General features: G+C 40.5%; 2 protein-coding genes across 2 annotated transcripts in view; both read right to left on the reverse strand.

Moving 5' to 3' along the window:
* ANO2 (anoctamin 2) overlaps positions 1 to 2,527 on the reverse strand; it is a 138,310-nt gene extending 135,783 nt beyond the window's left edge. Inside the window, exon 1 of the mRNA XM_057385317.1 lies at positions 2,509 to 2,527. Within this exon, the coding sequence (XP_057241300.1) occupies positions 2,509 to 2,527 (19 nt within the window). The remainder of the gene's footprint in view (positions 1 to 2,508) is intronic.
* A 4,082-nt stretch (positions 2,528 to 6,609) lies between these two features.
* Positions 6,610 to 23,259, reverse strand: part of VWF (von Willebrand factor) — a 117,810-nt gene continuing 101,160 nt past the window's right edge. Inside the window, exons 46-52 of the mRNA XM_057385611.1 lie at positions 22,493 to 22,533; positions 17,769 to 17,879; positions 14,770 to 14,868; positions 13,230 to 13,358; positions 11,636 to 11,675; positions 8,379 to 8,476; positions 6,610 to 6,981 (exon numbers count right to left, since the gene is read on the reverse strand). Of these exons, the coding sequence (XP_057241594.1) occupies positions 6,793 to 6,981; positions 8,379 to 8,476; positions 11,636 to 11,675; positions 13,230 to 13,358; positions 14,770 to 14,868; positions 17,769 to 17,879; positions 22,493 to 22,533 (707 nt within the window). The 3' untranslated portion in view covers positions 6,610 to 6,792. The remainder of the gene's footprint in view (positions 6,982 to 8,378; positions 8,477 to 11,635; positions 11,676 to 13,229; positions 13,359 to 14,769; positions 14,869 to 17,768; positions 17,880 to 22,492; positions 22,534 to 23,259) is intronic.

A 23,259-nucleotide genomic window follows, 5' to 3' on the forward strand; every position in this document is an offset into this window, starting at 1 on the left:
AAATTTATATATGCACACATGCATAGCTTTGGTKTATATGTATATATGTATATATACATATATATATGTATCCCCTGGGAAGAGCAGTACACTGAATCTTGAATTCAACTTGAAAAGAAAATGTTCAAGAACTACACTCATTCTACAAAAAATAACTGGGGAGCCACCCCTCCAGTAAAGCTTCATAAAGTTGTAAACGACTTCCAAGGACAAGATATCTCCAGGACAGAGRTCAGTGGCCAGCTCCAGTGCCAATTCACAGCCAGTCACCACCTGCTCACTCAGCCTCTCTGCACTCCTTTGCTTCAGCATTTTGCAGACTTGCAGGCTGGCCACATGTGCAGCAACTGACCTCACCATTTGTGTTTCCAGGTCCTTGTCTAAAGTGCCACCATGAAGTTGCACCGACTGCCAAAAGTGAAAAAACTGAGAGTGTGTGCTAAAGGACCACACYGCTTGTGAAAGAGACAGTAAAGAGTCTGCCTAATTAGGAGCTCTGTATTAAATCCTGAGTAACAGCCAATTAACTGAGCTGAGTGTGCCAGATGATCAGATTAACACAGCACAACTACTTGCAGTATGTGCTGCAAGTGGTTTGGCCACCTAAGGCACAGACARTGAACGGCTTTCATTTATCTTTCTCTCCTCCCACTTAAGTTTCAGAAAGGATCTGCATTTCAGGAAGACACCACAGTTAGAAGGATGCTGTTCTGCAAGGCTGTTCAAAACATCTGCAATTTAAGAGCATTGTTTAGCAAACTCCACCCCCCCAAGCAGATATGAAGATAATTTACTTCAATTTACTTTTTCTACATRGCTTTACTCAAACATATGTTTTTCAAAGAACATACACCTATCTAAAGATGTAGCGTGGTTATACATGTGCTCTTTAGGTCCCCAGTAAATAATGATTTCTCAGCTCTGAATATGCACATCTAGAGTCGCTGATTTCAATATAGGGGGCTCCAAAGTATCACACAATTCACCAAATCCTGCTGTTTCCCATGTGTTCTCCCATGCAGCCCCCTACTTACAATTATTTGTATAGTGGACCACAGTGTGCAAGATTTAATGTCGCTGCACTAGATTTAATGTCTCCTACAGATCTATCTTCGTTGAGTTCTTCTAGTGCCCTTTTTCTATCTCAGGTCCTTCACTGTTAGTTAATCCTGATATAAGCCTATGTCAGAAAAATCAGGTGCTTTTTGTAATTTTTATATGTAGAGTAGAATTTTAAAAACAAATTTTAAAAAAAACTTTAAAAAAACAAAAAACAAAGAACAAAAAACCAAAAACCCGACAGGAAGAGAGTCTGTAAAGTTATAGTTACAGTCTTACAATGTTGATGAAGATGCTCAGTTCATGCCAAAATTATTTCTTACGCATATCTCCACCAAACTTGGCACAACTACAGCAAAGTATGGCTTTCTCCACTATGTCTTCAAAACTACTATTTTAGTGCCTTTTAAAGAATGATAGGAATTAGAGACAGACAATGCTGTTTGGGTGCCTCCAATGCCATCTAATTTGCAACCTGTGTGTTCATGCTCACACAGTACCTCTCAGACTGCAGGTGCCAAGGGCAAAGCCACAAATCCTGACTAATGCCTTGGAGAGCCTGCATGCATCTGCCTGTCTGAATCCTATTCCAACATCCAGWTTGAAATGTCCTGAGCCTCCAAGACACCCAGCAGGAGAATCTCTTGGGTAGGACTCAGTATCTCAGCTACATTCCCTTAGATTTGGCCATACATAACACTGATTCCCTCTGCCTTTCCATCGCCATGATATGATTAGAGAAGAAATACTTGGTCATGGAACTGATTTTAATAGAAGCAGTTAAGCAGCACTGGACTAAACACCTCAATAATTCTTGAGCCATTCTAAAGAAAGAAAGAAGAATAGTCAAATTCTATCCTTCTATTATTCAAATAAGGGGTTTGGAGCTCACAGCAGAGATACAGCCCCAGAAACAATGAGACAATGCAGTAAAAAAAACACAGAGCTTGAGACCGTGACAGCAATATAACAGCAACCCAATATCAGCACTAAAAATTATACTAAAGTTGTGTACTAGGAACCCAAACATAAAGGTTTTATGCACTGAGCAGATTTGCTCCTGATGTGTGGGAATTGAGAGGTCAAGGCTGCACATTTTCTTCTGGAAAAGGATATTGCTCCCTCCCCACAGTTGCATTGCAATAAGGCAAATGCAGGTGGAAACAGCAGAAGCCCAGCACAAGGCATTTGCCTGGTGATTGTGTTTTCCACATGGATCACAATACTGACCCACAGCTGCACTCCTGAGGSTTCAAGAGGAGTGAACTCTGCACGTTTTGTCTCTGAACTCTCTGTATGTAAACTGGGCCACAGATTTTTTTTTTTTTTAATGTCCTTAACGAAGACAGAGAAGTCCTTCCAAAGTATTCCTTTCTCTGTTCTYCATCCCCTTAAGGCCTATCCCACTTCATAGGTAGCAATCAAGAATGAAGCAGAGAATAAACTTACCGGGCATGTGTGTTTCCATGTTGCCTGTAGGTTTGGCTGGAAGTTGCGTCAGTGCTAAAATAGGATGTGGCTRTGCTGTGCACAATCTGCTTCTGCACTGGCTTAAGGAGGGAACAGCACCAGCAGCTATTTCCATCCTGCCTTGATCCTACTTTAAGCAAAGCACACACCGAAGCTAATTAATGAGACCTTCTGGTTTGGCGATTACCATCATGGCGGGAAGAGAGGGAAAAAAACCAAACTCCCGTGAACTGAGAGGCCATGGCAATTCTCTGCTGGAACCTCAGCACCTTGTCTTCATGCTCCATAACGCCTCGAGAAGCAAGRTAACAATAGGCATATTTTGTCCAGAAGGCAGTGGAGATGAAGGGAAAAGGCCAGTGCAGAACCAGGGCTCTACAGCAGAGCCAGCTCTGTCCAAAGAACCAGCATGCGAGGATCAGATTGTCTTGGAAGTGGTTTCTGTGKGGAAGTGTCTTTATATCTACACAGTTTCACAGTGTTCCCAGGTAGGAGGAAGTGCAGAAAGCTTTTTGCAAGGCTCTGTTTCAAGTGGTCAAGTTACCTCAGTGCCTGAATGCAGCACTGTCATTCCTGCATGAAATATTCAGGSGATTATCTTGTAATCAACTGTCTAATCAGAACAGGTGATGGATCCTGCTTAGCCTTCAACCCTGCAATTTAAGCAATATATAAAGAAGAAAAGTTGTTGATGAGCAAACCTACCTGATAAATGACTTCTATTTGCTAATGAAAATTAGAAGGAGATATAACTAATTTGAGTCCAAATCTTTTCCTTCTTTTAATCTATTTGTGACACTGKCATGGTTTCTCTAGTGAGACAGGGAGAAATGGATTTATTCAATGCCTGAATAAAGTCAAGTGGTTCTGCCATCTTGTGAATCAGGACAGTGCATGGTGTCACGACTGGCAAGAGTAGAAGTTGTCTTTGTCATAGAGAGACGTGCTGATGMACTGTGGGTGTGCTATCAAACCTGCTGAGTAAATAAAGGGAGCAGGGCAGCTGTTGTGTCACAAAACTTGGTCTGGGTGATGTAATATTTTCCCAGCAAGACTAAGAAATATAAATGGGCCTTTAAATTCATTAAATCACCCCATTCTTCTTGGTTGCTACTTTGAAATGGCTTTTCTTAACTTCTAACCAATGGATGAACAGGTATCAMATACTTTGTTTTTACCCTGCTAATATCTTATGTTACTTTCAGAACTTCTTTTCAAAAGTTTTAAAAACAATTAATCTGTTTCCTAGAGAACAATTTTCCTGCTTTTTATATTTATTTCAGGGAAAGGGAAATGAAAGCTTTCTGAAATTTTTGCTATTTTACATCCACAATCTATGCTGCTCCAACTAAGCTCAAAACCAGAATGTCATATCCATTAATCTGAAATAGCACAGGAATGTAGAGCCAGGTCCTGCTGGGATCCCTGTGGACTTACGGCTCTGCCGGCACAGGTTCCAATTACCAGTCCTATAAGCCATAAGGGTGGGTGTGTTGCAGGTAATACACTTAGCTCAGGTAATAAATAATATACACAGCATGCAATATGAGAGGRAGCCATATCCAGCTGCTTAGAATGRAAGCAGACTATTTTTAAGRCTTTCTAATGGAGAAAATCATATCTTGGCATCACTGTCTTTCCTGAGGTACCTGGGTATGATGTTAATTGATAATACAAGGCTGTGATAAATAATACCAATATACCTGATCGTGTTTCACCTGCTGTAGAGGAGTGGTTCTTGCAAGTCTGTAAAAGTTAGCAGAGAGATTAGATGCTTTTAATTATTAAGAAGTTATATAAGACACCTCCCAAAATCCATTTAGCATTCCTGTAAATCTATCCTGTGGCATACTCAATGATCCAGCTGGTGTTCTGAAGTGGTGGGGTATGCTCCTAATGATTGGTGGAAAGGTAAAATTCCAGGCTGGTTCAAACCCATCAAGGGGTTCAAAACCACRCAGACAAAATGTATGTATGCCTTGATGAACAATATTCCTGAAAGCCTGGCTTCTGCTGGACAATGTCAATGGAGCAGGCAGATGCACAGCACTGCTTGATGTGCTGGCACATTTGATTGTGGGCAAGACTGTCCTCCACACTTCTGCCAGGGAGGAATGCTTCAGAAAGAATTGGAATTGCACTGTCTGTGTGAAAGACAATGAAACTTGCATGGAGCAGGTCCAAGCCCACTGGATCCTTAGGCAAAAGACACCTCTTTTGGGGATGGCTGCCTGAAAAAGTTCAATTCTCATGCCAGCAAGTCAAGGTGAAAAATATATTTACCTCCTCAGCCTGTTAAAGGAGATGTCATGACATTCCCTTCTGCTTTTTCTTTTGTTCCACTCTGTTTCTATAACAGGATTTTCAAGGAAGATCCTTCTGGCCACTCACTCGACAGGGACACAGAATACAGAGGTAGTAGGCAGGCCTGAGTAAMAACACACCAAAGTCCCCACAATTCCCTGCTCAAGGTGAAACCAGTACATTCTCATGGGCTGCATTGTACTGATAAGCCAGTGCCTGACTCACATAATTAATTATCTAATTAGAAGACCTGTCTGCAGCCATGCAGCCTTAGGCTACAATCCTGTCAGCTTTCATGAGCTAAGAAGGGTCAGTCTGGGTGACGGCACAGATGGAAACAAAGAGATATCCCAGCCATGCTAAGTGGATGACATTTGTCTTTTACTACTCCTATCCATTCCTTCTCTCTGCTCCGCTCTGATGGTGCAGGTTACTATTCCAGGAGCTGCACATCTGCAGCTTCAGATGAACTGCTGTGCAGTTGATTACCTGGTTCCCATCTGGCAAGGAACTTAACATCCAAAGGCAGGCACAGAAAGGAWCTGGTGTGAGGATGGAGGTAAACTGGTGGCAGATCAACTGCAGCAAGTGGGGCTGGTGCCAATTAAAAGTGGGTGCCAATTAAAACTGGATTTCTGTCTATTATTGTGGCCCTATAGCAGAAGAGAGAGCTGGATAGAAGGCCTGCACTTCTAGCACTGCACAGCAATGAAGGATGTTTTGAAAGACAATAATAAAAACAAAAAGGGCTTATAATTCAATGTRTGTTGAATCCAGAGCTGAATGGCAAAAGAGAGGCAGCAGGGATCTGCCTGTTTCCTCTAAAAAGGGAATACAACTTACCTTTTTACWTGAAAGCACAGGAGTTTTCGTGTGTTCCCAAAGGGAGCCTTCCATGCAGATGTGGAATTGTTTTGACCCATTAAATCATGTCRGAGTGCCTTTCATTATTTAAAAATTGTTATTTAAATGAGAAGCTTAAATAATTCTTGTCTTTCAAAAATGCAGATGGAAATAACAGTCCTCCCTCTCTCCTATTTTTGAGAAATTTGTACTTCAGAATGAAACCACTTCACTGACATGAGATTCCTCCAGGACCAACAACACTCTCTTGATCCATGGCCTGACCAAAGTAAAATTTAAATCCTGGTAAATTKATGCCTGGCAGCAGTAACTAAATTAAATCTGCCACTGCAAATTCTGCATTTAAATGAATTCCAACTTTTGGAATGAATGCAATAGGTGAAGTTCTGSGACCTGGAAATAAGGGAGATAACCACTGAGCTTTCTCCTCAAGTTGCCCTGGGGAAGGGCTAAAGTAAATAAGAGCTGCCCTTAATCCTGTACACAAGTACTGAGGATTTGTAGAATTTACACAGCCTGTCCTCAACACACAATTYCTTTGCATTCAGGTTCAGGAGAATATATGCATTGCAGAAAGATATTTGATTATCTGAGCCATAACCAGTATTGTTTGTGCACCAGGAACATTCCATTCTTACTCTGAAGCCTTATCCCGTCATTACTGTACTTCCTGAAGAGAAGGAAAGAAAAAAGAGCAAAAAACTAAAATTCCACTATGTGTCAGTAAGGACTAAAGTGGGAAATGAAAGTGTAATGTCTCTGAAGACAATACTAAATTATTTTGAATATGTTCTTTAATCATAAGCAACTGTTTCCGGGCATTATTTACTTGGGTTGTTTTTTTTTTTTTAATAATGTGGATTAATTTCCATGGTGAAATGAAGGGGATCGATACAACCTGAAATCTTTCTTCTACAATCCACCCCAAGATGAACCAGSCTATGTTCTGTTGCACTAGTAATCTTTATTGCTTGTTGTGTTGATACAATTAGTTATTCACGGTTTTAATGGGTAAGGCAGAGAAAATGAAGCTTGCATTGTGAAGTTCCTTCATCATAAAGCTTCAGATTAAGCAACTGGGCTTCTTGGCAATGTTCACTGYGTGCACTTCCGAGCCCGGCATTCGCACAGCGAGGCGGAGGCGATGTAATGCTGCACCACCGTCCCRTTGGGACACCGCAGCGGGATCGTCACCATGGTGCTCTGAGTGGCTGTGCAGCAGCTGCACACGTCTTCCCACTGTCCTGTCTGAGCAGAGTACCTGGTGCTGCTTCGGCACTTGCCCTAARTGGAAAAAAAATTGAATTGAACTTTTAACAGAGCCACACTGCACTCAGAATCCTGATTCTTTCCTGTAAAATATCCATGGGTGATTTTGCCCWGATTCTGTGTTCTTCTGTAAAACTCCAGAGTGTGGGGTGCTGGTCAAAGAGTAATTTCTTATGGACATAAGTAGAGCAAAGGAGAGGTGAAGAAACTGGTCCCACACACACACAAGCCCAGAATTTAAACTCTCATAGGCGATGTCCAGGGCTATGGTGTTGGCTTCTGAGCACACGTGGTTATCATACATTCAGTTTTAGCTCAAGTGCTGCAAGCCACACATCCATTGTTGCCCTACTGGTGCTCTTTTTCCTTGATCTGCTTGTCTTGCCACTTCATTAATTTAGACCAAGCTGTCAGTGCCTGTAGCTGTAAGCTTTCATGATGTAAAAACAAGTGGCCCGACATGGCACTCTGTTAGAGTCCATTTCCTTCGGGGGCTCTGTGCTCTTATTTCCCAGTCTAATTAAATTAAAATATCCTATCATTATCAGGGAGGACTTCACAAAAATTGTACTTAATACTATTTATTACAAATAAAATCTGGAATTCTGCAAGAGAAACTTTGATACTACATACTTAGCCTTTATGGCTAAGGACCATTTACTTTGTAGASAGGACAAAAGGTCAAGAATTATTAGTTATGCCATAATTTGGATTGCACACAAGGGTTGATTAAAATCCTCATATGGGCCTTGGTTATCTTGGAAAGAGCAGAGATGGGAACGCCCAGAAGGAAAGCTATACTCCTGTTTTTAAAGGAAGGAAGTTGCCCTATAAGGTGCAAGCAGTGATGGGSTGAAAATTAAACTGTTAATCTGATTATGAAAGACACAAGACATGTAGAACACAAYAGCTCAGTGCCAAGGCAAATGGAGGAGACACAGAGCTTATAGAGCACACAAGTCAAATCTTGGGACTTAGATTTAAAAGTCTTTTAAAGTGTCATTTACCCATTTAATAATACCCTAATCAACTCAGAGCCTTGGTGCTTAACGACAGACTCAGAGCTAAAAATCAGTTTCATTAATGTAAAGACAAATATTCCTCTCTTTGATGCAGAAAGTCCTAACAGAGCTACTTCACAGTCATTAATTTCTGATGGAAGCAAAGCAGAAAGGGATGAACAATGCCTTTGTTTCTAACGTGCTTTTTTCATGCTGGCTTGACTAGGGAAAATTCAGCATCACCAAATTACTTTAGGAAATAAGTGCCAATGAGGTTAACCCCAAGTCAATCAATGAGGGCAGAAACAGATGCTCCACTTACTGCAGTGAAACTATGGTGGAGGAAGAGGTTTCCTCTTGGGAAAGAAAAAGRGGAGGTCTTGGGGCAGGAGGCTTGATTTCATTATTTACCTCACAATGAGAAATGGGCACCTCCTTTTCAGCCACACAKCCATTGATATTCCCATACTGCAGTCTGGTGCTTACTGGATGACATTCCACCTCCACACCTACCAAGTAAAAAAAAAAAAAAAAAACAGGAAAGAAAGAAGTGTTTGACACTGCTGACAATTGCTTTTTGTAACTTGCTTCCCTTTACTCCTGAAATTCCTGTTACTTACATGTTATTCCTGGTATGATCCCTAGTTGGACATGTCTCCTTAGAGTAATTAATGGAGAGCTGTGTGACTATTTCACAATACAGCCCTAAAATTACACTAGAGAGGAGGATTTCCCTCATGTTTCTTTTCAATTGACTGCTTTGTTTTAAAGTCACCTTGGCCATCTAACACCAACCTCCTCCCTGGTGGCTTCTGTCTTAGAAAACTCTCCTTGTATGGACAGTTCAATGGCAAAGTAGGAAAAGCAGAAAAAAGAAGACACCRATGAGAACCCAACCCCCTGACCAGACAAACAGAGCACCCTGACCTGGCTATCCCTGGGGCTGGCAACAAGTGAGAGACCCCATTGTTTTAGGATGATGCCTTTCAAGGTGAGACAGTGGGAGCAGCTCTCCAGATCACCTCACATGCAGMGGTGAATCACTGCCTTCKGGACTGTGGTGGTCYCCTTAAAGCCATTTTYCAATASTTCTTGCTCAGAGTTAGGTAAATTYTCCCTGTTTGTTGGGGGTTTTCCATCACATCAGAAATCCACAAAAGAGGCAGTAGGTATGGATTTGTTCTGTCTGGAAGGTGCAAGCTCAGGGAAGTGGTTGATCCCTCTTTGTGAAGTAATCCTTTGAGGATGGATTGCTATGATCTGCTAACTCTGGTAACCAAAAGGGACTCTGCTCCCTCACTTTCAAAATGAACCTCATCATTAATATGCTCAAATATAGACTAATCCAGACTATTTTCTCCTAAACTTTTGCGTATTTTGGTCTGCATCTGAAGACTTGTGAGGAAGCCAATGCTTTCTCAAATGGGTATTTTGTTCCCAGACAACAGCAGCTCTGTGCAGTGTTACTACAGTGCTATRTCTCTGTGAAAACACAGGCTCCTCTTTGTATCATTCCTAACTAACCAGTGGAATTTCTGTATTTAACAGAATGCTGGACCGATTTTTAGGCACTACTCAAYAGCATTTGAGGCAGTTGAAGGAATTCAGCAGGGCAACTGCACAACTAGGTACATACACAAAGGGGAAAGAAGGGTGTCCATCTTCCTACCAGCAAACACAGCTTTCTTATTTCTGGCTCCAGAGCCAGAAATGCCCTTTCTTTTTTAATGATTTCACCAATCATTTATAAAAGTTAYCCACCTGAAAGGACAGTTGTGTCCACACAATTGAAAAGCACAAATGAAATAATTATCTTCAGCCTCAGCACAGCTTCATCCGCTCTTTGTTCCTCACTTAACAACTTGTTCTCTAATTACCTTACCTCTGTTATTTACTTTTTTGTAGACTGTGCCTCCTCTGCTTGTAACTTAGCAAGACGTATCAGAGAGATCAACAGAGGAAAGAGGCGAGAAGCAGAGATGCAACTTCTTTGTTCAGTTGGAAAATATGGAATAACCTTTCCCAATTATGAAGTGGCTAATACCACAAAAATCTAATGAGAAAATGACACCTGTTCACTTATGTGCTCCTACAAACTTAAAAGCTCTCAGACACACTAAAAAAACTCCAGTTGTGAAGGCATAAAACAGAAAGGGAAACTGATTCCTGAACCAACCTTTGCCCAAAGACAGGCAGGACTCTACTGAGCCAAAGGCCTTAACCCTGGGCTTGAGGGGGCAAGTTCTCTGCCCAGTTYTTCATGGCACTGAGACATTTGAAAGACAGACGCTGTCCAGACCTTGGAAGATAATGTTATCTATATCYATGAGAAACTGAGCTATATCCAGGCAAAATCAATGAGAGTAAGGATTTGAAGGTACATAAAACATGGGAGTACTTAGGCATGKAATACTTCACTTACATCAATTTGCTTTTGCTGCTGCAAGAAAGTATCACTTTTAAATGACTGTAACTGTTAAATTATTCTATACATTGATCTGTGCTAATTTGGAACTAGTTTCTGCTCAAGTGATTGGCACTTGCAATTAGTAGAGCCTGCCTACCACCCTGCTTTTTACATCTCAAAATCTATTTTTGTTAATAAATAATTTTGAGTATTCCTTACTTGCAGCCTGATAGAATAAAGCTCTCTTAACCAAATTACCTGTTTGATCCATTTGATGACAGTCTCTCAATAGCTTTCTGACTTCCATTTCTCAAGCCAGAGCTCAGTGATTATACTGACAGGCAAAGGCTGCAAACTCTGTAGGAGTTACCATCCTTCATCAGGGGTATTATTGCAGCAGCTCCTGTGCCAGTGTGATGATGGGCTGCTATGCTAGCCATCTTTTATTTATTAGCACATACATAACAAAAATTAGAAAATTAAAAGGCATAACTCAGCACAGACAAGATGTTGAYATTCTGACCTTAAAGGAGAATTTCAGTTCTTTGTTATCTATTTTTAATTTTAAATAAGCTATAGTATTATTAATTTTTTACTTACAGAGGAGAAAACTGAGARGTTATCAGCTCACAAAAGCATCAGAGATTCATTTTAGAACTGAGAACCCAACCCTGCAATCCTTCCTTATGTAAGAAAACCCTTCCTACTCTCACAGCCTGACTGGCATTTGGACTATCCACACAATGCATGAAATTAGGAGCTGCAGAACTGACCCTTACATTAACAAATTTAAGAAGCAGCCAGACTGTTCCACAGGAATACATCTTCCCTAGCATTTTTTGGTTATTATATTATCAAAAACATTATTGCCACTGGGGTTTGGCAATAAATAAGTTGATTGATTATTCATGAACTGTTTTCCTCACRTATTCAGTCGTATCAGGTTATGTGACTTGTCAAGCTGTCTGTGCAAGACTGTTCCTGTTATCACCAGATGAAAAATAAAATAAAACATGCATAATTAACATCTGCATAAAATGTGGAGAGTATCTATTTCTTTCTAAGCACTTGGAAATACTGTCAAAACATGTGTTCTAGATAACAAAACATGACAGCAGCATCCCAAATCAGAGGGTGGGCTTCTTTGATGGTTTATGATAACCACCACTAAGCTCTATTTCATTAAACTGCGTATTATGGAAAATGTAGGTACTTACACACTCTGCAATTTCCATACAAGATTTCTGGACTATTTACTTACATGTGTCACAGCAAGTGTTGCCAATTTTTGCAATTCTGCCCTAAAATGATAAAAAAAAAAGAAAGCCCAAATTTTGGCACAAGTGATAGACTTTTGTCCTGCTGGAAGAAGATTTGTTAAGCAGGGTACAAGGTAAGGAAAAAAACAAAAAAAAAAAAAGAAAAAAATCAACAACAAAAAAAAACACCCCACCTGAATTTCTACATTGTACAAAATTATCAATCTACATTTGCAATCTTCTCTTTAGTCATTTTAAGGTTTTGAACTTGTGATTCTATTTGCTGGTAGCTAATTGGAAATAATTGACTTATTAGCAAGTTCTACACCTGAAAAATATTGCTCTCATCTTCTATTATGAGCTTTTTAAAATTAAGACATTAAATGCAAATAAATTCCTGGATACCAGAAGGATAAAATTAGTAGCATCCAAGTCTCATATCTGTTKAAAAAAACATCACATCAGTCAAGTTTTAACACCAAAAAAACTTTGCTTCTTGTTTCATTGCTACCATCCAGGATATAATTTGTGGAAATATATGTATGGTGCAAATTATTGAAAAGCCATAGTGAAAGGAGAAATGGAGAAATATTTACACTGCCATTGGGTGATGCCATTGYTGCACTAAACCCCTGAGTTTACATGAAAAAGTTTAGAGGCTTTTTTTAATTAAAAACCCTAAAATTTTGGACTGCAACTAGATAAAAAACACTAATTTTATAGCTGAAATAGTCCTGTTTAGGGAGATAGGAGAAAAATAAATACAGTTTGAAAAATTGTGGTTAAAGAGTAAAAAATTTTTCGTTGATTATCCATGAAGATGATTTGATTATGATAATAAATCCAACCGTGAAATATAATGTAGCATTTTTTTTCTAAATTTTTGTTTATATAAGAAAACTGTATTAAAATTTCACAAAGCGAGAAATGCCCTGTAGGAGCTTTATTTTTCCTGCATCCTATCATGCTCAAGAAGATGGGAACAGGTGGGTATAAACACCTGCAAGAGGTTTAAAACCTGACAGATGAGCAAAAGGAGGACCCCATGTGCTCCACTCCCACCTCACTCTGCTCCTCAGTGTCCCTAAGAAACCTCAAATCACAAGAAAGAAGGGTGGATACTTTGTGCAGGGTTTCTATCCTGCTAAACAACTGCGGATTGATCTTTCTACAGCATTGTGAAGTTTGATCTTTCTACAGCATTGTGAAAATTTCTTTCCCTAACCTCACATAAAGGCAAAGAAAATATGTCTTAGCATTTCATATGTGTATTTCTCAGTTTGTGTCATTATCCACACAGTTTTGCTCTGGATCCCAAACTGATGATATTGTTAGAAGCMCCACTTTCAAATGTTTGATACCTCAAATATTCAACTTCATAGGAGAATTATTGTCAGCAGCCAGTACAGTCCCATATAAAGCCAGCATATAAACTGAGAAAACTCACACCTTTCTGAATTTCAAAGGTAGTTCAAATTCAGTTTAGCCAAGGTGCTGGGGGAGGGCTGGGGTTTCCCACCCCAGCACACATAAAGTGCCATAAACATGACAGAGTCCATAAAGAAACCTGGAAACAGGACCYCTTTCACTACTTACTCCTTCAGCCAAGCATCTTCTGGCATCRAAGGGAGGGCAGCCAGTGATTCTCCTTTCCCAGATAAACTCCCCTCTCTCATTTACTCTACAGGAATGACTGTCACAGCCATCCTGAAGGGATGCATTTGCCTGAAAAGATTGAAGGGCTGTTAGCTTTRCCCTGAAACAACAGGAAATTTTCAGGATATTCCATTGCTTGTGTCTCAATGCACCATGGTGGTGACATTTATAAAACGTGGAAATCTTTAGTAAACAGCATTGTTTATCAACAAAGTCATCATCTTCTGTTTAATTCCATGGMCATATTAATTATAGCTCTGCCCAGACTGCCAAAACCTGACCATTTTCATCTCTTAACARGGAAGAAATTTCCATTCACTTTGGAAAAGCTTTTCTAAGTAAGAGACTTGGGGGTGTGGTCTATGATTTGTCTTTTAAAGAGACATATATACARTTATTTACCTTCTGGGTGAGTTTGGAGCTTCTTTAAAAATATGTATTAAAAACCACACTCACATCCTCACACAGAATCATTTAGGTTGGGATAAACCATTAAGAACAAGAACAAGTCCAGCCGTTAACCTCCCACTGCCAGCCAAGGCAGTAACAACACTAAACCACGTCCCCAAGAGCCACATCCACACATGGTTTAAATCCCTTCAGGGCTGATGACTCAACCACTGCCCTGGGCAGTCCGTGCCAAAGCTGGATAATCCTTCCAGTGAAGAAGAATTTTAATATCCATTCTAAATCTCCCCTAGGGCAACTCAAGGCTGTCTCCCCTTGTCCTGTCCCTTGATCCCTGGGAGCAGAGCCCGATCCACCCTGGCTGTCCCCTCGTGTCAGGGATGCAGGGTCAGAAGGTCCCCCCTGAGCCTCCTTTTCTCCAGGCTGAGCCCCCCCAGCTCCCTCAGCCCCTCCTGGTGCTCCAGACCCTTCCCCAGCTTCGTACCTCTTCCCATACTCTYCCCATCTAAAACTTCTCGCCAGAATGAAATAAAAGAAAATTTTAGATGTTGTCTCTTGTGACAGGTGATGGCTTTTAACCAGAGAAATATCAGGTCCTGTTTAAGAATATATCATGCATGAAGGCMRGGYTGGATGGGGCTCAGAGCAACCTGGGATAGTGGAAGATGTCCCTGCCCAGGGCAGGGTGTTGGGATAAAACGACCCTTAAGGTCCTTTCCAATCCAATCCATTCTACAATTCCATGCTGGAGAAGATTTTCAAAATTCACATTTTCAACCTAAAAATGAGGGTTTTAATTTCCTCTAAGTACCTGTTTGAGTTCATATTCCAGTATAAATTCCTTGATAACACTCCTGAATCTAGAATGCCCGCCTAGAACTTTGCACTTTGGTATGAAGGCTCCTATTTTTTCATTTCCAAATAAATTAGCTCCCTTGATTCTGAGATACAAAAAGCACACACAGTACCATGGCACCTAATCACAAAGGAGGAAAAATGCACTTCCCTGGGTTCAAGTCAATGATACATTTACRTTTACTCATAAATAAATAAAAGAGGGCTTAAAACTTACCTGAAGATACTGAACCCTTCCATCTCTCAGCCTAATGCTACATGAAGTTGGCACACATTTTCCACAGCAAGACCCAGAGATTTCCTGCCTTCTGTAATTCTAGAAGGTAAAGGACATTTTTCTGAGTTTATTTTATTTTAAGCACGTGTCCTATATATTTCAACAAGTTTTTTGAGTTTTTTTAAGAAGTGCACAAAAGGATAGCCAGCAAAATGCTACTCAGTAAAGCCAATGAATTCTACACARTGCAAAATGGAAAAGTAGTTGGAAGTTCTTAAACTAGTAAGAAAAGGGCAAGATACCCAGTAAGCAGTGGGCAGGGAAAGGGGAGAACAAAGCTAAGATGGAAAATTTGGAGTGTGGAAAGAAAAAAAATTGGCTTGATAATACAAGAGAGTACAAAAGCATCAGAGAAGGCATGATATAATAAAAGGGAAAAGGAGAGAATAAAAGAAAAGGGGAATAATGAAGCCCCCAAAAAAAAGCTAAAGGAAAAAACAGTGGCAGGAAAAAGAGCAAGGGAGAATGAGCAACAATAGATGGAGAGGAAGGTATAGTGGAAATGGAAAGGAAAAAAACAAATCAAACAGAAAGAAACTTAACTAACACATGAAGTGTCCCACAGTAATGTCTCCAGCTGCTCCAGATAACCAACAGCTGYTTATGACGAGCTGAACATTTTTAAGAAAACAAACACTTTCTGGTTGACTGAAGGCATGCATGTTATCCATATGTCTTTTATAGAAGGAGAATTTGGGGAGGTGGTTTATGGTTAAATCACTGGAGAAAATGTAGTTCTTTGTTATTTAGGTGAACTTGCCATACTAGCAAAATTACAAGCACCTAAAGCAGGTCATAAAATGACCCTCCTAAGCAAAATATGCTGCAGTTGGCCACACTTCAACTACCACTGCTTTTACTTTCACAACTTCAGCATCCAGGAGAAAGCAGGTGCTCSTGAGAGAATTTGTACTATTAACCCATTTGTACTCTTAACATTTATCCATTAGCAAGGAATTGCTTTTAATCTGGGTATASCATGAAGTCAAAGGCTCTGAGACAGGAAAGATCCTATGAAGTGTGTGAATCCCCCTGGCCTTAGGGGGATGAAGACATYCTGTATCTTATTTTATTTCCCACCCCCACCACCATCACGCTCAACAAATTCATTACAATGTCTCAAAAGGGATAAGTATTCCTAGACCTGCAACATCCCTCAGGTAGCTGCACATCTCCCAAACACAAGTTCACAGTCCTTAATAAGCCCAAATGGAAATGGCCCTTTCTTCAGGRTTTTCTCTTTAGTCTGTACTGTTGGGTCTGGTGGGGAAAAGGAACTGTTTGGGAATTGTGTGGGTGGTGAAAGAAGCAGAAGAAGAATGTTTCCCTGAATTTTTTTTTCATGTATTATATTGATTCATCTGTGTTTAATTTCTACAGATGGCTTCTTACACTGAACAGCAAGAATGGATGYTTGTGTATTTTTGTGTGGGAACATACATATCCACACATCTCTGGCCACAAATTCAAACTGGTGTATCTCTTTTTCATGGATCTGTCAGGTTCTATTCTGTRGGACTGAGAAAGATGCTCAGCATTGAGCTTGACCATTTATTCTTCCTTAAGAAGCCTATGTCTACAGTCAGATCTTATAAGAGGGGCAATATTAGGGTCTAGAACCAGAGAAAGTATTCCAGATTGTCCTTTTTGTCACAGGCAACATCCACACCAGCAAACAAAAGGGGTCAAGGTAAGTTTGACAGCCCAGTGGACAAATGGAACACTTGTGAATTATCTGAGCTGCATTCTTCGCAAGAAAATGGCTGGCCTCAGGTTGTCCTAACCACTGACCTGTCCCTGGACATCATTTGGAAGTCACAACATCATTTTTCTAGTCACAACAGGCCACGACAYTGTTGACTTCAGGAAAAAGAGTTGCAGGAAATAATTTGAGCCAATCTTGCTCTATTTTTTTATTGATGGAGATTACGCTCCAATTTCCAGTCTTTTCCAGTTCTACTTCAGGATGGAAGACTGGGGCCATCCAAAACTGTGCCCCTCTCTTTTCCAGGGACCCTATCAAYGTATGCCTCTCCCGAACATCAGGCAGGAATCCCACATGAACATGTCAGCGACGTGGATTTTGGGTGCCATGCCACTGCTTGCACCAGTCCTGAGTTTGGTTGGGCTTATTGGGCTCCATCCATTATCCAGGGAAAGGATAAAGATAAGGAAGAGGCATTTAAGCTTTTTTTTCTGTGAAACTTAGCTGCTGGTCTGTGCTCTTTGGACATGGGGAAATTAAACCAGCCTCTGCTACTCGCTCAGGTCTCCTTCTACTCAAGGTATTGGTGATAAGAGGGGAAACTACACAGTTGAACAGAGCTAACCAGGCACTCCGGTCACGCTGTTGGTCAGTGGAGGGAAAATGGGAGCTATATCACTCTGGCTTCRTCAGCCAAAGTCATTCCTTGCAGGTGATGGCAGCAAGGCAGCTGCAAAGGCTTAAAAAAWATAATGGAACTGGTGGGGACAGTCAGCTCAAATCACCGAAGGCATGGGCTGGGAACCAAAGAAACRCTATTGAGCCAAGCTTTTAGACAATTTGGAAGAGTCATAGGAAAGGCCTGAAGCATGGAGATCTGGCTGAGCTGCCAGTCCCTGGAAGGACAGATAACACTGTAGGGAAGAGGACACAGCAATTCCTTCTGCAAATGATTTGTGAAACCTCATATTGCCCTATGGGTAAGTAATCTAAAAAAACCTATAAATATTCTGAGTACCATGTAAAGTTATCTTTGCTACACTGAGGATTTAGATCAGATTTGGTACACATAATCAATTCAGGAAAAGAACACAGAGCCAAGACTTCTCAGAAGAACCTGAAGAAAGACCAAAGGCCCCAGAGTTGTACCAAATGTAAACTGGTGTGTACAGTGAAAAACACGACTCTCATCAGACACACTCCCAAGCAGAATCCCCAGAGTGCTCACACTCACCATTGGACAGGGCTGGCAGTTCAGTTTTGTACATCTCAGAGTGTATTTCCGAGGTGCTGACTGGAAGCATTCACATGTCGTGCACTGATCCACCATCAGGCGCCTCCCRTGCTGAAATGTTGGAACCAGTTTGCCAGTTAGTGGCCATCTAGACAGCAAAACTCAAATAAACACATGACTTTAGGTTAAATCTCTTTCATTGAATCTTACACTGTAATTCTTTGCTAGAGGAAACCCATGCTTCCAGTTTCCAGAGACCCCAAATTTTGCATCTGTAATTCCACAACAAGCAGCATGGCGTGAGGTTATTTTTCAAGAAAGCCCTTTAGAGATCCTTAATCTGAGAAATGKCATTGGCATTTATTTATTGCTTACAAATCTAGCAAGCAAGAAAGAGATCCTAGAAAGTYATGAGGAAGATTTTTTTTATCCTATGTGGTTGCCCACAGTTCATTTTTTGAGCGTAATGAATTGGTTTGGCAACAAGTTTTTATTTTAGAGCCATCACAACCAATGGATTGTGGGCAGAAATTGCTTGTTATTGTTCTTGTAACAACACTGCTTGGAATCTCTAAAGGCCTRAAAGCTTAAAATTGAGAAAGGGCAAATAAAATACAAAACCCAGAATTACCAGCTGATGAACACACTTGTACATAGTTATAAGCAAATCAGTGGCTGAACACAATTCAAATTCCCTGAGCTCTTGCCCAGAACCTTGTTTGCTGRATCCCATCACATTTTGAAAGCAAGCAAAAATGTCATTTAAAAGGCAGAGCAAAAGTGCCAAACCATCAAGTGGGAAGCAAAAAGATGTGGAGTCAGTTACTGTTTACTCTGCACTAAAAGGAATTCTAAAGACAAAGTATTTTTTCCTCACAAGTGCAAAGCCCTTAATTTCGACCACAAAAATACAAACCACGAAGGCCTAAGGGACAAAGTGGGAGGAGCCTACTCAAGATTTTCAGAAAGAACTTCTAAAACCTAATAAATAAGGTAAACAGACAATTCTGCTAGATTAGGAAAGGTCTGAGTTGTGCTTCAAATGTCAATGGAATGGCACCGTAGATTTCATCTGGAATGGGAATTTCCCATGGTACGTACCRCGTACATCCTCTGATTGCTTTTTGAATTATTCAACGCTGGTAAAAACTCATGGAACAAATGCAGCAAAACCAAGAAGCTGGCCACAGTAACAGTGTAAAAGTGATGCGTTCATGGGTAGTTTAGAATCAATCTCAAAGATAAATGATCTGAGCACAGAATTCTAACTACATTCTCATTCTGTGCCCCAGGACACCAGAAGTCYGCAAGCCTCTGTAACCAGTAACAGTAATGACCCTTTCCTGAGGTCTAGAAAAAGATCCTCCACATAAAACATGATGAAAGAAGAAATACCAAGCAGGAGATCCCTGTCTYTTAACAGCTCAGCTTGCGACCTGAATATGGGACTCTTCAGCTTTCCATGTTTACCCTTTTCTGGTGAACATCATTAATCTGGAGGGCTGAAAAACCTCCATGGATGCAGGCATGGGGRTGCACTCAAAATTCTGCTTGTTTTGGCTGGGGTACATTTAATTTCCTTCCCAGTGGCTGGAAGGGGGCTGTGTTTTGTACTTGTGCCAAACACAGGGGTGATAACACAGGGAAGTTTGTGTCATTGATGAGCAGTGTTTGCACMGAACCAAGGCCTTTCCTCCTTTTCCTATTGCCAGGCTGCTGAGGAGACTGGGGATGCAGGGGAGGTTGGGAAGAGACAGCTGAGACAGGTGACCCCCAAGTGACCAAAGGGATGTTCCAGACCTTMTTGGCATCATGCTCAAAATAAAACGTGGGGAGAAGAAGGAGGAAGGGGGATGTTTGGAGTGATGGCGTTTGTCTCCCCAAGTCACTGTTCTGCTCATCTGGGAAGGCTGAGCACCTGCCCAACCATGGCAAGCAGCAAATGAATTCCTTGTTTTGCTTTGCTTGCATGGCTTTTGCTTTCACTATGAAACTGCCTTATCCCAACCCAGGAGCTTTCTCACTTTTACCCTTCATATTCTCTCCTTGATCCTGCTGGTGGGGAGAGAGTGAGTGGCTGYTGGCTGGGGTTTGCACCACAACAAGATGGAGAGGAAATATCCTGTGAAACTCCAGATTTCTTGTTTAATCTGAACATTGGAGAGCAGTCAGCCACCAGAGTGACAGTTCTAGTGCAGACCACGTGGAATGATTCATCAAGGAATGCCTCAGTAGCTCTAGGCTTTAACATCATAAAGAAAGGGTCTACAAAGCCACAGMTTTATCTATCACTGATTTCCTCATGGAATCTTCTAATAGTTCCAACATTCCAGTTAAATACAAAATAGATACAGTTGAATTCATATGAAAATCACKTGACAGGCAGGAACACAGGGATTATTAGAGATGTGTTAAAACTAAATCATCACACACAAGTGCCTYGAACTTTTGGGGAAAGGTTTTGCTTTGATCCAAATTTGCTTAGCACAACAGAACCAAACAAAATAATGGATTGATTCCGCTTTTTCCTTTCATATAACACACCTATCATGTGTTTTCTTGGCTATGAAATGTCAACACCTGCTAACCCAACCTGCTAGTTCAACCAAAATAGCCTGCATAAAAGCAAATCTATTCAGTTCACTATCCCAAAAATGCCACTCACTRGGAGAAAAGGCTTTTATCACAGGAGTGATAGAGATAATCCTTTTGGTAAATACAACCAYCTGATTGGAAGTTTGCATTTAAAGCCCGTAGCATTGTTAAGAACAGCAGAGTGGATGCAATACACCAAATTACTGCAATGTATTATTGGTAACCAGATACAAGACAAAAATGTTAAAGGATTAAGTGCACAGTCAATTACCAGAAATGCAGGAAAATACTCAAAACTTGGAACTATTCAGTGAAGGAGTTAATGCAGCAAAGTTTTCCCTTGATATAAAATGAAACTTGAAGCCTAATCTTAAAGGACCCAACATAAAGGGCTTGAAATTCAGGAAATGTTAACTTCTGCAGACACCACATCTTCCTCCCTGACCAGGACTCTGGAATTAGTCATTCAAGGAAAGAATAGTACAAGACAAAGCTGTAGTGACACCAGCTGCTCAAAATCTTTCAGACCTACAGCAAATTAACTTATTACAAGTCATTAAATGAAGCTAGTTTAAGAAATTTTAGGAATTTTTTCAATATTGCAGAAGTTGAGACATTTTATTTTGAAGTCTTCAAAACAGACTCTTCTCATTATGCCTTCAACGAGATATTCTGTCWCAAAATTTGCTTATGTTTAATTTTAAATTATTTGTAAATCTTTTKAAATTCTTGAAGAGACAAAAGATACTCAACTTGGCAGACCAGGTAAACATTTTGTTGGAGGAGAAAATAATTTGTTGGTCATGAAATTACAGTACAGAACTGGAAAGAACTTCAGTTTGCAATACAGAAAAAATATATATACACAAACACATATAATAGATATAATCCTATATAACAGAAGGTGGCAGGAGATGCTAATTACTGTCCTGCTTTACATTCCCTACAAMTATTGCCTTCATATGATGCCACAACTAGTTTTGACAACATACTATAGAGGAAACAAGTAGAGGGATCAAGAAGAAAGTAGATTATTTCAGAATTAAYCACTTTTAAACCAGTTCTGACAAGAAAGGCAGAGTTATTCCTTTGATTTAAATCTACAGGGAAGTTGTCCCTACATAGAATGATAGATGCTTGATGATATGGCTTTAGCTCAACTAACTGATAAACTTATGGCCAAGGACTATGAAAAAAATATACAAAGCACAAGAAATAGATGGAGAAATGTTGTCTCTGCCACACCACTAAAATATAAAGAGATTTAAGTAAACTTACCTTTAAGTAAATGAAAAAGGAAGACATGTTGACAAAGCAGGAATGAGTAGGTTAAAGTTAGGTTAAATGACTAAAGAGAACCTGTTTCTCTGGGGGATGATGAGAATATTTGGAGCTCTTTGACACCAGAGGTACTGCCAGAATATGGATTTAGGGAAACAATGGACAATTGACAGAGCTCTCCAAAGATAAATAAGAGATCTCCAAGCATAAATGAGATCAGATGCTTAACTCCCATCACTCCCACTGTCATGGGCTGGGTTAAACATCTCTTAATCTATCCATTACATACGCAGTTGAGAAAAAATTTCCTCACAGGGCATATCAGCAGGGATCTTGAAAGGGAAAAGGGGTCAAACAGGGAGGAAGCTCAGCTTTCCTGTTCCTGCTAATAGCCAAGGAGGGATACCTCTCCTTCCACACAGGTGGAGCAAGTCTCCATCCTTGCTTTAATCTGCCTTATCCTCTAAGCAGAATATGGGAAGGTTTTGCTTCCCCAAAGTGGGCAAGGATCATTTGGGAGATTAACCCTCACAGAGTGTTTCCTGTGTGTTTGGTAGTCTGCAAACCATTACAAAATGCACTCTTTCTAAGATAAGGAAGCACTGCTGTCTCCATTGGGCAGAGATACTGATTATCACATAGGAAGACCATGGCAAAGTCAGGAGCTGGACATACATATGCTGAGCCCCCTGGCACTGMCTTTACATCAAGGTGTAGTTTGTAGAGATTATGTCTGGAAAAAAAGCTGCCCTGTGTTCTGTGTGGGACAAGTGTGTGTTCTTCAAAAGCTCAATCATTATATTTCAATATCTTGCCATCTCAACAAGTAAAAGGAATTTGTGTCTTACCCCAATAACAGTGCCATTCAAAGGACAACCATTCAGGGGGGCTGAAAAAGAACAAAGTATTCAATTTAGCATTACCATTGTAATGACAGTTCCAAGATTTAATCAATCACAGCTATGCTTTTTTTGACTTATTACAGATCCAGCTTGAATAAATTTGTGTCCAGTTTTACTGTAAAGAGGCATAACTGAGCCCTTCCATTATACCTTGAAATGCAAATATTTGTCAGAGCTATACTTGATGCCGCATAACAATATCTCTGTCTGAGCTATTTTTGAACAAATACATTGCAGAATATAAACTTTGCCCTCCAGTTAAAGCCTCACATTTTCAGAAGATGCACTCAGGTTTTCTGCACATTATCCTCTGCTTCTCTCACTGCTACCTCCCCATCCAGTGGTTGCACATGTACTTGTCAATTAAACATTCTGGTGAATCTTCCCAGACTAAGGCAAATTATCCACATCTTTTGAACTTTTGAGAGAGGACTATGTTAGGAGTCATAGAATCATAGGCTTGGGTTGGAAGGAACCTTAATGCTCATCAGTTCCAACTCCCCTGCCATGGACAAGGACACCTTCCACTATCTCAGGTTGCTCAGAGCCCCATCCAACCTGGCCTTGGACACTGCCAGGGATGGGGYAGCCACAGCTTCTCTGGGCAACCTGTGCCAGGGCCTCACCACCCTCACAAGGAACAATTTCTTCCCAATATCCAATATAACCCTGCTCTCTGTCAGTGTGAAGCCATTCTCCTTTGTCCTGTCACT

This window comes from Malurus melanocephalus, unplaced genomic scaffold (assembly GCF_030028575.1).
Source record: "Malurus melanocephalus ecotype Western Australia unplaced genomic scaffold, MMel_1.1 scaffold_16, whole genome shotgun sequence".
In the NCBI taxonomy this organism is placed as follows: Eukaryota; Metazoa; Chordata; class Aves; order Passeriformes; family Maluridae; genus Malurus; species Malurus melanocephalus.